The 13,401-nt window shown below is 40.5% G+C and overlaps 1 protein-coding gene across 6 annotated transcripts in view; it reads right to left on the bottom strand.

Moving 5' to 3' along the window:
- Nucleotides 1–13,401, bottom strand: part of ryr3 (ryanodine receptor 3) — a 134,257-nt gene that overhangs the window by 81,100 nt on the left and 39,756 nt on the right. For all 6 annotated transcript variants that reach the window (XM_035995490.1, XM_035995491.1, XM_031322229.2 and 3 more), the window contains 12 exons: nucleotides 13,078–13,199; nucleotides 12,763–12,943; nucleotides 11,768–11,903; nucleotides 9,647–9,742; nucleotides 9,408–9,526; nucleotides 7,912–8,045; nucleotides 6,894–7,135; nucleotides 4,386–4,578; nucleotides 3,652–3,868; nucleotides 2,821–2,925; nucleotides 697–800; nucleotides 176–259 (listed from right to left, as the gene is read on the bottom strand). In XM_035995490.1, coding sequence (XP_035851383.1) covers nucleotides 176–259; nucleotides 697–800; nucleotides 2,821–2,925; nucleotides 3,652–3,868; nucleotides 4,386–4,578; nucleotides 6,894–7,135; nucleotides 7,912–8,045; nucleotides 9,408–9,526; nucleotides 9,647–9,742; nucleotides 11,768–11,903; nucleotides 12,763–12,943; nucleotides 13,078–13,199 — 1,733 coding nt within the window. The remainder of the gene's footprint in view (nucleotides 1–175; nucleotides 260–696; nucleotides 801–2,820; nucleotides 2,926–3,651; nucleotides 3,869–4,385; nucleotides 4,579–6,893; nucleotides 7,136–7,911; nucleotides 8,046–9,407; nucleotides 9,527–9,646; nucleotides 9,743–11,767; nucleotides 11,904–12,762; nucleotides 12,944–13,077; nucleotides 13,200–13,401) is intronic.

Genomic DNA, 13,401 nt, shown 5'->3' with positions numbered 1-13,401 from the left:
TCCAAAATGTACTACTATTATCAACAACAGTAAATCTGACAATCATATTGCTACAGGGATATTCCATAACATCTAGACTTTAACCGGTTGACATCATGTAGCATACAGAAAAATGCATCCTATTTGTTTCTTGATATTCAAGGGGCTGTCATAAGAAAAACAACTGCAAACTTACTCTTTGGGAAGTTTTATTTTCTTCAGATCGTCCTCAGCGTTAACATAGACCTGGGAAACATGGCATCCAAGAGCCAACAGGGTCCTGAGGATAAAAGAGATATTTAAAGGAGAAAGAGAGATAAAGACCATAACTGATATCAATACTCAAGACACATTACACTTTGTTTCAACCTTACACCAGCAGAATCTATTGAGAAACTGCTACATTTTTAACACAGCTCATTAGCCATTGATAAATCTTAGTCAAACGATAATTACATTGTGAATAGTAGCTGGATATGTCTGTGTGGATACATGGCTTATTGAGCAAATGTTTTTACAGTGAGATGACTCAGTAGTTGGCTCAAATAAGCTTTGGACCCAAGATTTCTTACAAATCAGTACTGGAATTCACTCAGGAGATGCAAGTCATTACAAGCACTGCTTTAATGAGCCTCAATCTGCTCCCGTGCAGCATTTCAGCAAGGAGCATTTCCATAAATAGGTAACTGGATTATTTAGCGATCTGCCCAGCCTTACTTAAGTGTTTCACTAGACATCTGCACGTTGTAGTTCCTTTCAGTTTCAGGCAGCTTGCTGAAATCCACAAGGCAAGGGTGCTGCCTCTTGTTGTCATCACGAACCTGAGGAGAAAGCAGTTGGTGTCACATGAGGAATTCACAACAAACCTGTCCATCCATAACTGCGAAAACACCCCAAAAGGAAAATATGATTAAGCGTGGCTCAGTGTTCAGAAAATAAAAAAAAACTGGACTGCAGCCAAGCAGTCTGCAGTGGACATTGGCGGATGCATTTTTGTTTGTTTTCCACATAGACTAATTCTAGCCTCAGGTGTTTTTTTTTTAATTTTTTTAAATAAAGCAGATACAAGCCTTAATCAGCTCAGAAAAGACACAAGTCACACTGGCAAGAGCCACAGCTGTCTGTGATCCAGTCAGAAAGAGAAATGTTCTGCTGCGCACAGACTCTCAGTGACTCTTTGTCTGATAATCTTGTGTTATTCCAAGGTTGAATAGAACTGAGGTGCGCAAAATGTATAAGCTATACACAATAAGGCCAAGCACTCTGATACAAAAACAATGAAGCCGTATCCAACTTTATTATTATCCTACTTGCCAAGTATCTGCTGCTTGTCTAAAGAGAGAGGCTTCTGTCTTGAAGTGCAATGTCACTTTGAACTCAGAGGTTTCTTACAGCATATTAAATAGCAAGCAGCTGTTTGGACCTAACTGTTGTCCTTAATAAACTGTAAGACCTAAGTTTCCCCCCTTAGTGGAGCTTTCTCCCAGTCTTAATTCATGTTGATTTCATACACTCGGAAGGTAAGACACTCATTAAGTTTGTTAAACGGCCACTGTGGCGACGGCCTCAGTGGGAAATGATTCTGTGATAACCACTACAGTACAAAAGAGGCAGCGTGTGCGTTTAGACTTCTAACAGACTTTCGTCTGCAATGAGCAGGAAGAGTGACTGACAGTTTAATGATGGGAGAGAGAGAGACTAACTGTGAAGGCACGAAGGGTTGAAATCTCAATGTTATAAAAGGCTTCACTGCAGTTAACCACTTCCTACAACTACATGTCTGCACATCCAACTGAAAATTAACAGTTTCTGACCTAATAAAATAATTACTTCTAACCAACCAGAATATACTAAGTAGATCTGTCACCAATACCCTTTATGGTAATTTTTCGTGTCTTCAAATTGATATTCCAGCCTTAAAAAAGGACCATACCAGAGGTCTCTTATATTTTGTTTGAACACTAGTGCCGTGTCCGTTGAAAACGTGTCTGTTCATTGCTCGGCCTCCAGTATTGCTGCTTGTAGCTTTCTTGAGAACCTCTCAACAACTTCAACCCAAAAAATGTGCTTCCTTGGGTCCTGAGCAATACACCTGCCATGCTAGAGTATACGTGTCATTTGCTAACAGCTAGCTATTTGGGACCAGGCTTTTTCCAGGAACAAAAGCATTAATTAAGAAAGTTTGAAGATGCTTGAAGTGATTGAGTTTGTTACAATGTAACTTCTTCAGTGTAACAGTTACTAGAGGTACCCTCTTAATACAATACACAGTGTGTACATAACACGCAGCTAATAAATATGTCCCGTAGATCTCAAGAGCTCAAACTGGAAAATCTTATTTCAAAAGTTTAAACACTACGTTCGTGCGCAACACAACATTTCAGCTGTTGTGAGACCGCTTTCCACACGCGCGTTTGCTGTGAAAAGATAGCTACAGGCAAAGCAATTTCTTTACATGCTTTTTTTTCCTTTCATTCTTCACCTGCCCTGAAGGCATGTCAATTCTCCAAAGATTTGATGTTTTTAATTGTCAGCAAAACTAAACTCTTAGCTCTATATACTTGAGAACATATCGTTCATTCTGTTTACTTTTAGTAAGGATTTAATATTTTCTTCTATTTTATTCTGTAGCTGTTTACTAACAGGCCAATATCAGTAAATCAAAGCAGCAGTCAACCCCAAACTGCTGCCATGTACTTCAAAAGGACATAGACATTAGAGTTAATGAGCCATTAACATGCATTTTACTGGAGAGGGCTCATTTGACCTTTGTCAGCCACCCTTTTCCAAATATACCCAGGGTGTTTTTGTGTGTTGAATGATGATGGATAGCAGCTTTACCTTGCCATAGGTCCAGCCCAGTTCAATCTTGTTCATCCCCCACAGTTCGTGGATGTTTTCTGCCAGCTTGTCCCGGACGTTGTCCAGGTGAGGGGGAAGAACAATCTGCAGAGAGAGAAGGCGAACAGATGGTACAGTTGGGTGATAAAAAGATGCCAATTGGCCAACAAATAAATTCTTCCTGACCTTACAAGTATTAGAATTCTGTGGATTGTAGCAACTTTCCCTTTATTTTGGCTTTGTTACACCGAGGTATTAGGTCTGCATTTGTGCTTTAGGGCCACTGTAGAACTTAATAATATATAACTGGTGTGTAACACAAACTGAATTAATCTAATTGGAGAGATTCCTGAAACCCCCCAAGGCTTCAAAAACGCATTAGATTTATTTTATTTTCAAACAATCCTCGCACAAAAAGGAACAGCAGACCACCAATAGTGTGGAAATAATCAGCAATGTTGGCAGCAGTTGGTAACTATTTCAACTGTTTTTGAGTTCAAGCTCAATTCAGGAAGTGGATTTTCTTCAAAATTTCAACACTGAAAGCATTTCAGTAACAAGTAAGAATGTTATCTCTATTATCTAAATAATAACCACAAATCAATGTGCTGTCATAGTCACAAAAATGTAACCAAAATAGATGTTACAGTATTTTGAAAATGTAGTGTACAAGTGAATAGAGCAAGCCTTCATACCTAAAATAATCTCTAGTTTATTTTATCACTTCTCATTTTTAAAATACACATACATAATATTAACTCATTATTTTGCTGTATCTTGAATTTACTGATGTAGTAAAAGTAATATTTCCCTTAATGGTGATATCCTCACCTGGCTGGTGTCAACAGGAGTGGGGATGAAGGAGGCCTGAGAGAGGAACTTGGTGGTTCCCAGCAGGTCACGGACCCCATCATGGTCCCTCTTGTACTCCTTCACAGGCTCTACATGCATCTTCTCTTTGGGCAACAGCGCCTCGTAGCATGGAGAGTAACCAGCGGGTGGCAGGAACTTAAAATCTCCGTGGCGTCCACCCAACAGGAAACGGGCCCTTAAATGAGAAGATATATAAAATTGAAGGATGTTACGTAATAATATTCTGACTCTAAACTTCACCATAGATATTTTAAGAGTTTCTTTTTACTTTCAATGAATTTCGAAACCTACAGTTTTCTACTGAATTACAATTCAGTAAACAGCACTCCACATCTCTGGCTTTACTTAATACCAGGGCTGTAATTTAACCATCTTCTCATAAATCTTTCTGCCACAAATGCATTTTGTACCTAGTGTCAATATAATTAAAGTTTTAGGAAGATTGTGGCTTTTAAGGAAAGACATCAGTTTTCTTTGTACGGTTCATTGTTGCCGACCAGACAGGAGGCCAATTGAGTAAATTTTACATTTAAAACTACATAATTAACTTATATTTAAAGTGGTCATAGGCTGACAAGCTGTACTGTAATTGCATCTCAATTATAAAAACAGCGTTGCAAAGAATAAAAACAAGCCATTCTATTGGGATTGCATCGTCGTTTCATTTCCCAATTATAAATGTGGAGCCTCACTTGACACCGGCAGAGAAGCTGACGACGGGGAAGAATAATCCATCGGTGTTGAAGTCCTCGAACATGCCCTGGACAGGCTGCCCGTTGATCCTGAAGGACATACTGGGAGCGCCCAAATCTAGACAGCAGCTGACCACATCGTCTGAGTTCAGCAGGTGCTGGTTAATGGAGGCCACGGCCCTTGGGACTCGGCCTAGACAACATCGGGCGGAGACAGAGAGGGAGGATGGATGGCTGTTACAGCAACAAAGTCATTGCGAATGTAGGTCAGGATGATGGGCGAGCAGGAGAGAGGGGAGCAGAGAGGTGGAGAGATGTGTGATGAGTGCTTTTTAAGGGATGACATAAAATGGATGAGAGGAGGTGATGGGTAGATTTGGAGGTGAAATAGGTGTTTTAGGATGAGAGCAGAGAAGAGGGGGGCATTCAAGGACTTATAGCCTCTAAGCATCAAGTCGACAGTTAGCTATACGAATTCAAACTACTGACGAGTCATACCTGCATATCTGCAATTAGCTAGCCTTCACTTTTGCAGTGTGTTTGCAACTTGAAGATGTTAGGTATGTGTATTAAATTCATTAGGGAAGGTCTAAGGTGGTAGCCGGGTCCTACCAGACTCTCGTACATTTCATTTGTACAGAGAGTCTGGCCACTCTCCATTGACAAGTGTTAACTTCCTTGAAGGCGGGTACTCTGTTGAAGTTTAAAACTATTGGATCTGTCCAGAGCCACTCTGGATCTGCCATAACCAATCGCTAATGTTTGGTCGTGACATCGGCTTAGCATCGCTAGTGTTCGCCTTAGCCAACTCCTTCACCACTAACGGAGCGAGCTGGAAAATCAAACTTTTCCCAAACCCCGTGGGGAGGAGGGCCACAACATCATGGCCACCAACAAAACTCGCTTTAACGTCTGGATATTCGGCAGGGTTGCCACAAGGGACTGAATGGCTTCATTAGCATCTTTCTCCGCCGCCATTACGGAACCAAAGCCCGTCTACGGAAAGCTTTTTCACACCCTATTTAGCCCCAATGTACCAAATTTGGTTGCAGTTCCACCAGAGTTCCACTGGGGAGATCGCGGTCCAATGCAAAATGTGTCTCTTTCGCCTGATTGTCGTTGAGAAATCTCAGATTTGATTGTAGTTTTTGCAAGTTCAACATGGATTATAGGTTGAAAGTTAAATGAACGAGTACTTAAAACGCTAGCATTCTGCTAATGAATGCTGATTGGTCAGTGAAGGACTGATTACGACCAGAGTTCCCGCTTGACGGCATCCGAAGCAGAACCAGAATGTCAGAGTGAATATTTCAGCGTGGTCTTTAAAACATTACACATCTTTCTAGCACGTGTATTGACAGGGAGACCCTAACCTGTCAGATGTGTTGTTGATGCCTCAAGAGAAAAGAGGAATTGACTCAGAGCTTGCCGTAATGCAGCATCTGGCCGTACGATGTGTATGACGTCATTGACATTTTAAAGGCTTTTTAGAACAAAAAAGCGACTTTAAAAAACTCTAACACCCCGCATTGTGCATTTTCTTTGCCTCCCCTTTTGAATGCAAAATTCAAATTACTAGACAAAAAATTATATCCTGAGAAAAGTGGCTTTTGAGGGGTATAGCTCCATAGACCACCATTCATTCTGCACTGGCCCGTGAGCGCCCTATAGTGGAACCAGAGTGAAACTGCAACTAGTTCAGAAGCCGGAAGTATCGAGAGAGAGGAACTTCTTCCCTTATTAGAAATTCTTTAAAGGAACTCACCGAAGGTTACCAAACCTCACGTCATCGTTCTCAGCCACTCCCTCTGTTCACTGATTGGACCGGTAAAGAAAAAATATACCGCAAACCCAGACATAGTACTGAAGGAAAATGAAAATTTAACGGAACTACGTAGGAGGGCGGAGCCAGGCTACTAAGGTGGAGGTTTTATGGTGGAATTTTATATCACTGTCAGTGCTCTGACTTTGTCCTGAATGAAAAAATGAAAAGGGTAACCTTCAGAGAGGTAGAGAGGCGACAGCAGGTTTCTGCATTATTGACAGTAAGTTCTGTCGAGACAAAGTCCTTCCAAATCCACAAGACTTGTTCTTTTTGTATTGTACACCATGCTGCCTTGGAATTACTTCACACAAATTAGCAGGGAAAGATGTTTACCAGTTTATATTATATCAAATAGACAAAACAGATCCAAGTCAAAAGTAATAATATAATTTCAAACATAGCTGCTTTACTTGTTTATGGTTTAAAGTTGAGTGGTAAAAAGTTGATTTTAAATCTTTTTAACATTTAAAAAACAAACACAAAAAACCACATTATTTCTGAAGAGTTTAACACAATCTCAGCTGATCTGCTTCATCAGGACAATTCTAAATTTGGCAGAAAATAGTGTATTCACGTAGGACCTTATCGCTTATAGCAAGAAGCGGATTTGAAAAATATGTGTGTAAGGCCTATAAGTAAATGCACTGGGATCCAGTGGTGCTGGTCTTATATAAGATGCCTACCTGACCAGAGATGAAGTCCATCAAAGCTGTAAGAGTAGAGGTCATCCCCGACACCGTTGCCACCCCATCCCTCTCCTCCACCGGGGTACGGAGCGTAGCCTTTAGTGTTGGCCCAGCCTACCCTCAGGTGGGTCGGCTCTCCGGTTACAAAGTGGTCCACCTGGTCAGTCACCACCTCAAAATACCACTTCTTATACTGAGCTGAACCTTCAGCCACGCCCAAGAAGATGTTCGGCCTCATACTGGAGGTGATAAGAGAGGAAGAAGCTTATATGACGCAAAGCGTGTTTAATAATCAAAAAGTAGTTAAATCGCAGAATAAAAATCACTGTAGTACATTCTGTTGAACCCCAAAAGCCACATTTCCACAAAATGTCCTCCCATCAACCCATCCAAAACATCACCTGGCTGCTGGGAGAATATCTTGACACAATAAGGCACAAACATATACACTACCGGTCAAAAGTTTGGGGTCACTTAGAAATTTCCATTCCACTCCATTACAGACAGAATACCAGCTGAGATCAGTTGCATTGTTTTTTTAATCAGGGCAGCAGTTTTCAGATTACATTATGTGTTTACATAATTGCAAAAGGGACTGTTGTAGAAAGAAGCGGCTGATCTTTAATGCAATATCTACATTGCCCATTATCAGCAACCATTCATCCAATGTTCCAAAGGCCCATTCTGTTTACTAATCTTATATCATTTTAAAATGCTAACTGAGAAAACATTGGAGAATCCTTTTGCAATGATGTAAGCACATAATTTAATCTGAGAACTGCTGCCCTGATTAAAAAAAACAATGCAACTGATCTCAGCTGGTATTCTGTCTATAATAGAGTGGAATGGAAATTTCTAAGTGACCCTAAACTTTTGACCAGTAGTGTATATTACATTTTAACCAGTTATGATGATGACTCACTTAAAGTGAAAGTTTGCCTTATTCACATACATTATTCACAAGTTGATGAATACAATTATTAAGTCTTATTGAGTCTTTTTCTCTTTTTTTAACCTCTGAACATCATTGACCAGTCGAGTCTGAAGCAGCAGGTCCCTCTTTGGAAGCAGGTTGTCACAGATCAGATTCTGATTGGTTCTCACTGCCACCCCGTTGCAAACACAGAGAGAACACAGGACATCCAGAATCTACAAGAGAGGAAAAGTGGAGATAACACTTAATGTCAGCCATTTCTTATTGCTCCCCTTTGTTTTTTAAATGTTGCACAACTTCTCACCTTACTAAGATGAGATTCCACACCTTGCTTTTCAGTTAAATTATCAGTTGTTCACTCAGATTCTCTGCAAGCTGTAATGCTTGTGGCATATGCACACTCTATAAAGGGCCATCAAGTCAACACGGCCATAGGCTTCCACCTGCCACTCATGAAATGACAGCTGCTGTTTACAAGGATGCCCTTTCATGCCTGTTACAATTTACAGGGTAAATATTAAGTGGCTGTGACATTTGAACACAGCATGTAAAACACATGGTAGGAATGTCAACAAACAAGAATGTTGTTAGACACCAGTCCTCATGACAAAGATTTAAATACATTTTTCTAGTTCTAACTTGTTAGCTTGACTTTTGTTCAAAAGTGATTGAGGTTTAATAAACTGATATGTCTGTGTACTGGGTTTAGTTTTGCTGTTGTCACCCATTGCAGAGGGAGAAGAAAGGATTTGGAGGCTGAGATAAAGGTTATGCCCACTACTATGGGTTTTGCAGTCAAATTTGGTTTTGTCCACTAAGAGTACACTTGAAAGTGTAATAAACTCAAAACTCATCATTATTATTTCTTTTTTTTGTTTTGTTAGTTTAACATGCTAGCCTTAGCATATCATCATTCTGCTGTCATATTATGCTCATTTTCAGGTTCATAATTGTATTTAGAGGTTATATCAGAATAGGTTTACATGGCTTCATTTTCAAAAAACACCATATTTTTGTTGTACTACACATTGCTACAGCTCCTCTTTTCACCCTGTGTGTTGAGCTCTCTGTTTTAGCTACCAAGTGAGGCATCTCACTTCTACTCCATCTTTGTTGGGAGTCACACATACGCAGTAAGTCCATTTGGGGTGGACTTTGGGCTTTTTCACTTTGTAAACCTATTACATGCACAAAAAAAATATATATAACATGATACAGGAAAGGGGAAAAAGCCAAAAAGCATAATATGAGCACTTTAAAATGCATGTTAAAATGCCAACATTAGCATCCAGCTCAAAGCACAGCTGTGACTAATGAAAGCTCACGCAAGTTTGAAAACACACAAAATTGTGGTCAAAGTTGTGTCTCCATATTTTAATCCATTCAAAAGATTTGTTTTTCTGCTGTGTTATGAGCTTGATACAGCCTCATTGGCTGCTAGCACGGCTATATTGTTTGTTTTGTTATTACTGACAGTATCACACTGGGTCAATGTTTAACAGTCCTACTTAGTTATACATGGAGTTAAAGTATATGGGTTCAAACCAGGAGGCAACTGCTGTCATATTATTGCCCACCTTATGGTTGCGTCCATGCTTGTAGAGTAGAGAGATGATGGATTTAATGTGACCTCTCTGAATGATGTTCAGAGCCTCCGGACTTTCTACCAAGATACAGTGGAGGACTTCCAGGATCCCTGAGAGGTCAGACAAAATATTTGTCATTATCAGAGCAAATGTATATTAAATAGACCACATCTTATCTTAGAGTAACTTTTCTGTGAAATGCTATAAGGGTTTGGCATTTCCCATAATACCTGATGAAGATTCCAGTCTCTCCAGTTTGCTGACCAACCAGTCCAATTTGCGGGAAAACTGGGTGCAGTTGTTTCTGTTCCCACGAATCAGTGCGGCTGAACAAAAGATAAAGATTCCACAAGGTTTAATGAAAATACAAACAAGGTTTACTAAAGACGTGAACCAAATAGATCCAAGCAGCTGACTTGTATCTAAGTGGATGTTACAGACGAAATGACTTATAATGAAAAGAAGTTCACCATTTACCTGTGAACATCCTCGGTCCAGAGGTAGATATTAAAATTCAATCAATCTGACACACCTGACCAAAATACATGGGACGGATTTTGAAGCCACTGTGAAGTCAGGCGCTCTATGTTCTATAAAAAGTTGAGGTGTAGTCCCTTGTGCCCTTTCTCTGCCACCGTGGTGACATTAACAAGTCTCCTTATTACTTTACTGTCTCATTTTTCACCATTAGGATTTAGGGACACTAGACTGATAATGCCCATTAAACAATTTTACAGCACTTTGTGCCCAAGGAATACGGATGGGTGTCTAATCTCTATTAATTGTGTCTTTTCAGGAAAGCTATCGTTCAATATGAACACATGGATAGAGCCAAGGGGCAACAATGTTCACTCTGAGTTATGTGAATGTATAATTAAAACACAGAGAGGAGAACCTGAGGCTACACAGACTACAGACTTCAAAGAATGGTTACATTAGCATATACTATAATAAGTGATATAGAGAGCCACCACTAATTGCCACCAATTAAGTAGGACAGACTAAGCTTTTAGTAATAATAATACTTACACCATTTCAATTTCAATGAAAAGAAACAATCGACAATGAATCCAGCATCAACAGCCCCTTTTTTTTTACATTTTGCACACAGAATAAATTGATTATATTTGCATCTGAAGAGCCTCCTGAAATCTTTTACTATGGGATTAAAAGCCCATATCTGTAATTCATTATGCATACCTACTGTACACAATGTATAATACTGCATACTAGTAACTTAACACCTGAAAATCTTGTTTTAACTGACCTCCAGTGGATAAATGTCTCATCTGCTGCAGTGATGTACAGGTGTACAATTCATACAAACCTTTATAATACACAATGATATGTCAAAGAGGTAAGTACCTTGTCAACTACAGTACAAGGTACTACTTGAGAAACAAACCTAATGATGATTTAACACCATGGAGGAATTTGATGTCCACGTCCTCATCATTAAACAGATAAGTTGACCACCTTGACAGATAACTAACTAGGTGTGCTCCTTTATAATAATATAAGACTGGCAGAGTTACTATGGGAAGGAGTGGAGGTCAGGACATGCACAATTCATCATGCAAAACCCTCTTCGCCAGACCGCCTTCACATCCTTGGGGGTGACCTCTCTGTGGGCAAGACTGGAGCGTACTCAGAAGAGTGTATTTGTGTGTTTAATGTGTGTGCATGTGGGAGTACATGCTGGGGAGGTGAATAATATAAGGGCAGTCAAGGTGAGCCGAGGGGAAGCCGTTGATGGGAAAGGTACTATGACAGCAAAACAAACAAACCCAAGAAAAACTTTTAAATAAAAACATTTTCAGGGTCAGCGCTTTAGCATTCATGACTCGACACAGGCCCCGAGAGGACAGGATAATGCCAGAACCTGTGATGGCTGGCTTTTTGTTAATGACAAATTATTTCTTCAAATATGCAGCTCAATGCTTCACAATGTGCTGACACTGATCTCAGAGAACGATGTGACCTAAATGGAAGGCTGAGCAGATTATCAAAGAAGAATCCAAGAAGCATTCTGTCTTTGCGTCTCTCCCCACTCCCTTGTCACAAATAGTTGCAAATGGATGTCACATAAAAAATGTCACCAGCTGTGAACTCCAGATGTGGCATAGAGGAAAACTGGAGTAGGGTGGAGGGAGTTTATGGAGGAAAAAGGAAGGAAGGAGGAGAAGAAGAAGAAAACAGGCGAGATAAAAAGTGTAGAGTGTACAGTGTAAAGGAGAGGAGGAGGATTCGGTGAAGACACTGTGGAAGATTAATACAGCTTTTCTACCCAGGGTCAACAGTTGACAGAAGATGTGGATATTTCATGTGATTCATCACTCAGGCCTGCTTACCCAAGAGTTCATAGAGGAGATTGAGAATGTCCTTCCATGCTGCGCCCGCCTCCTCCCCAGCAACTTCTCCAAAATGGGCAGAACTGTTGTACAGGTTCATCCGGTCGATGCATATGGACAGGAGGACCAGCATGCCCTAAGAAAAAGCAGGATCATTGCCATGAATAATCTGTGGTTCACCTCATTACACAGGCAGTATATTCCTTTTTGTAATATGTAAAATACATTTCTTAAACTTCACTAAATAGGGTTAACAGAAAATAGTATTTAAAGTCACATGATTGGCTATACATGAAGAAATTGTAAACAAACTCAAATAACACATCCGGATGAAGGCAATATAGGAGACAAACATTTTAAAGGAGCTTTCACACCGCTGCGCGGTAAATCGTCTCCTCCAGTCATTTCAATGAGGGAAAGGCTGCAGAGCGATAGAAGTTTTGATCACGGTGGTAGGGGTAATGAAGCAGCTGCCGCTCATGTGAACGAGCACAGAATCTGCTCTGCCGCCCAGAGTTCACCGTCCTGAACTTCTGGCAGTAACCGCCAGGAACCACTTTTCAAAATGCTTTGCCTTTTTTAGAAAAAGCTCTTGCAGGTAGGTGGTTATAACACGGCGGTGTGGAACCATTAAGGGATTAGAGTTGCACAACTACCTCCAAGTTCATTTTGATTACTTAAACTCTCTGGTCTTACACTGACACGAAGATTAAAAAATAATATCATTAAACAAGGGACACATTTTCTTGCACATCAAGGAAGCCACAAATACACAAAACATACACTAGAGAAACCTAACTCATTTTTTATTTAGCCAGGGAAAAGTCTCATTGTAATAAAAAAATATTTTTCAGGGCACCACTGGGGCTTAGGATTTTGGGGCTTCAACACTGGGCCACAGCAGGTCCGACCAAGGACCTATGTTGCATATCATTCCCCGTCTCTCCACTGATTTCCTTCTCATCTCTCTACATCTCCACATTGTCCACTCTCACCTCCTCTTTGAAGAGGTCTTGACGTTTGATGAGGGAACGAAGAAGACACTGTTTCTCCTCGTGCTCCAGCTCTGAATCGGGCTGTTTAAAGTACTCGATCAGGTCGTTCAATGTCTGCAGCACCTCTTCAACATAACCGGCTACCGCCATGGACTCACCCTCCGCAAGGCTGTCCAAAGCTCTGGGGGAAAGACAGGGGAGGCCAAGACTCAAGCTGTAAAACTTGAAATAGACCCAGCAAGAATTAACATTGTGTGGATGTTTTGTCATGTTGTGAGACAGAAAAGACAGATGAGAATAACCCCTTGTCGTTACTTGATAAAGTTGGCAAAGAGGAGCGTGGTGTTGCGGATGATGCGAGCAGCCCGAGACTCCTCATGCTGACAGCGCTGCAGGATAAGCCCATCGTCCATGTGGCCCTCAGAATGCAGGCACGCCTAGACAAGGACAAAAACACAAAGAATATGCATTTCATCATTACACAAGGACCAACACCATCAGATGTATAAGGCATTAAAACAACCAGGCATAAGTCCAATCAGACTTTTGAAAATGGATGTGCATATTATTTATTATTTGTTGCAAATAGTTGTTTTAAGTTATTCAAGTTAATGAAAGATGCATACATACACAATCACA

The sequence above is a fragment of the Sander lucioperca genome, chromosome 19 (assembly GCF_008315115.2).
Source record: "Sander lucioperca isolate FBNREF2018 chromosome 19, SLUC_FBN_1.2, whole genome shotgun sequence".
Classification (NCBI taxonomy): Eukaryota; Metazoa; Chordata; class Actinopteri; order Perciformes; family Percidae; genus Sander; species Sander lucioperca.
The sequence above is the reverse complement of the archived record's forward strand: the minus strand, read 5'-3'. Positions and strand labels throughout refer to the sequence as shown.